At 39.3% G+C, this 3,137-nt stretch overlaps 1 protein-coding gene across 1 annotated transcript; it reads left to right on the top strand.

Moving 5' to 3' along the window:
• The first annotated feature begins 324 nt into the window (after positions 1-324).
• LOC139824127 (uncharacterized) lies at positions 325-2,918 on the top strand. Its single transcript, XM_071796623.1, has 2 exons — positions 325-1,720; positions 1,872-2,918. Exons 1-2 carry the CDS (start codon positions 1,567-1,569, stop codon positions 2,183-2,185), a joined length of 468 nt encoding a protein of 155 aa, XP_071652724.1. The 5' UTR covers positions 325-1,566; the 3' UTR covers positions 2,186-2,918.
• Positions 2,919-3,137: the final 219 nt, after the last annotated feature.

Here is a 3,137-nt window from a genome sequence, read left to right as displayed (position 1 = left end):
CCGGAGCCACGACACTCCCCTACTTTCTATGGATAGAAAAGAAGTGTCGTGGTTCTGAAGCTCAAAGTTGTCCAAGCCTGGTCTATAAAAGCAATCTAAATATTAATTAGACAATAAATATTGAGATATTTTATTACTATTGCATATTTATTGAAAACATGTTGCCTGTAATAGAAATAAAACATCAATAAGAACTTTAAATAAATGTTAGAATTAATATTACAGTAATCTTAATATAATATTGTAATAAAGTTGATAGTACGTTTAAATTTTTATCTCAAAAACATTACAGGAATGATAGAAAGACATTAGCTCTATGTTATTTGCAACGTTATGGCACTCCCATTTCAACATTACTGAAATTTCGGAATCGTGGTCAAAGTATGTTCATAATGATGTTCTATACAACATTAAGAACTACATATTTAACAACATTACAAGTTCTAGAATATCGTTGCAATAACATTGTAATAATGATTTTTTGCTTACTGGGATTGCTATATGATTATTGCTTATAGAATCATATATTGCTTCATTCTTTTACATTTTATAAAAGATTAATGTTGGTGTACGGATCTACGTTAAGTATTAACTTGTATACTATTTCTAAAAAAAAATGTTTATGCATGTTGACTATCAGGTTAAAATAATGCATTTACGCTACGGAGTTTCAATATAAACTCCGTGCTTCTTTCTACCATATAATACGTGGAAAGAAGCACGAGAACAGAATAGAATAGAATAGAATTTATTTGGTTTACAAAAAAGTTTAATTAAGCTAACCTAACTACCTAATCCTATTTTCACAACCTTATCTTTGGCTTAATTTATTTCCTTTCTCTTTTTTAATTCTTTCTCCCTCTCCTTCCATAATTTCCGCAACATCTTACCCTTATCTTAATCTAGTTCGTCACGCCACAGCCTTTTCCACTTCTCCATCCCGTCATTATTAACCTAAATCCTTAAACCATACACTTGCTCTCTGACATTCCTCTACATAATGTTTCATACAGTCATTGCCATCGCCGCACAAAATACATTTTTTACATTCGTCTTCTAACGAATATTTGTTTGAGAAGCACGAGAACAGAAGACGGCTTCCCTGTTCGTGAGAAAAATATCTATAAGGCTATATGGGGGTGTCATACCTTGATGAATAGGTCTTAGTCTGCCTGTCGGCGATCGGCAAGGACTCGCTCTTCCTTCTGCATACTCTACATCAATACAGATTTTACATCAGATCGAAGGGGATTGACTTCGAGATCGGTGCGGCCACCATCGACGCGGGTGGCTTCGATCCTATGGAACTAATGAGTTATCTGAAGGGTCTGGAGATTCCTTACTTTTACGAGGAACAGGTGACGGACTCGATCAGCGTCAACGTCAAGAATCCGTTGGACGCTATAGCATTGCCAGCGGAACCTGCAGTTTCTGCGACTAGTCGATTAGGACGCAATTGTACTCTTTAGCGAAACAGAAGGGATATAACGTGTTGGCGCTCGGTCAGCATTTGGACGATCTCACATTTGGACGGAGAGCTTCCTCATCTCAGTACTCCACGGTGGTATGTTGAAAACCATGAAGACGCATTACTATATACGTCGAGAGGATCTCAGGGTCACCCTCGGGGTCACCGTTTATCTATGTGCGAGAGAAGGCATTGAAGCAATTTGCCGAAAACAAGAAGTTTTCTATCTCGCAGGATTCACGAACTCTGGAGGTAAAATCTACATCCCAGAAATTGTAGAATTTCTTTCTAAGTTATTTGTATTAAGCTACATCTATTTTATCTATTCTACGTAAAATTATTATTACCGTTATTTATTTGTAAGATGTATTCTTATCAATTTTCTATTACTGATATGTTACAGAAACAAAACAGAAGGAAGGAGTTGATGCTTCAACAGGAACGCGCGTATCCGCGACTACACTGGTCCGTGCGCATACGGCTCTACGGCCTTTGATAACTACTCATGGACAAATTACCGCCTTTGATTTCGCAGGCACCGGCAACGGCGGTAACAGTCCAAGTAGCAGCACCTGCAGCAGCAACAACGGCGGCAGCAACACCAGCAATCAGCAGAAAGGAGGACATCGGAGGACCAAGACGAATCCCTCGGCGAACGCTTCCTCGTCCCAGCAAACCGACGAGAATGACGAGACTGACGAGGAGCCTGTGCTATGAGGAGGGCCCTTCGCGAGATGGGATCCCGATCGTCCCGCTCGAATATTACTTGCAATCTGCCTTTGAGTTCTAATCAGCTTGTACTAACTTCGCTTCGCTGTGATAGCTTCTGTGCGCGCTACCACTCACGGCAATCTATCTATCTGTAAATAATTGTAAATATTCAGACTTTAAATAGATTTCAGTTTTATTGTATTTCTGTACTTGCTGTTTTCTTGTGGTCGTTCTGTTACCTCGCGCTACCGCGTGCTCTCGAACAGTCACACATCAAAGATGTAGATATAAATTTATTTATTTTATATTTTGTCTAAAGATAACGAAGAATCGTGTGAAATCGCATTGATTGTCAGGCAATCAACGAATCCTAGATTTAGTCTCTATAATAGTCACTTTGAATTTAGTACAAATTCTACAATAAGTTAAGCGCAATACGACATCCATTTGTACACTCTACCACCGGCAAGAATGCCTGGACATAATACATATACATGTACATATATATTATATACATATCAAAATGTCCATCAGGCATTTCTGCCGGTCAGTGTACCTACGCGAGCGAGTCCGACAGTCGAATCCTCGTTTTTCACTCCGGCTACGCGGAATTGGAATCTAACATTCGTCGCCATGATATCTGGTGGTCGAAAGTGAAAGCACTTTAAAGTAACAGATCTTGTTAAGAATATTTAAGTTCAGCGCGTTTATGTTGTCGAGTGTACAGACACATAATTCCTTATGTCATTCTATGTGACTGTACAGTAAAACGAGTCTAGAGCGACTCGGGTAACTTCGGCAGCTTTCGTGCCCCGAAGCGACTTCGAGTGGCAACCATGCGAGGCGGCTCTTCCCCTCTCTAGTTTCAAGTATCATGTCGAGAGGAGAGCACGCGCCGTACAGTTTATTATATATAATAAAGAGAACACGTTTACAATAAACTCTGAACGACTCAATT

This window comes from Temnothorax longispinosus, unplaced genomic scaffold (genome assembly GCF_030848805.1).
Source record: "Temnothorax longispinosus isolate EJ_2023e unplaced genomic scaffold, Tlon_JGU_v1 HiC_scaffold_27, whole genome shotgun sequence".
NCBI classification, from domain to species: Eukaryota; Metazoa; Arthropoda; class Insecta; order Hymenoptera; family Formicidae; genus Temnothorax; species Temnothorax longispinosus.
Note: the sequence above shows the minus strand (reverse complement) of the source record. Positions and strands in the feature narration are given on the sequence as shown.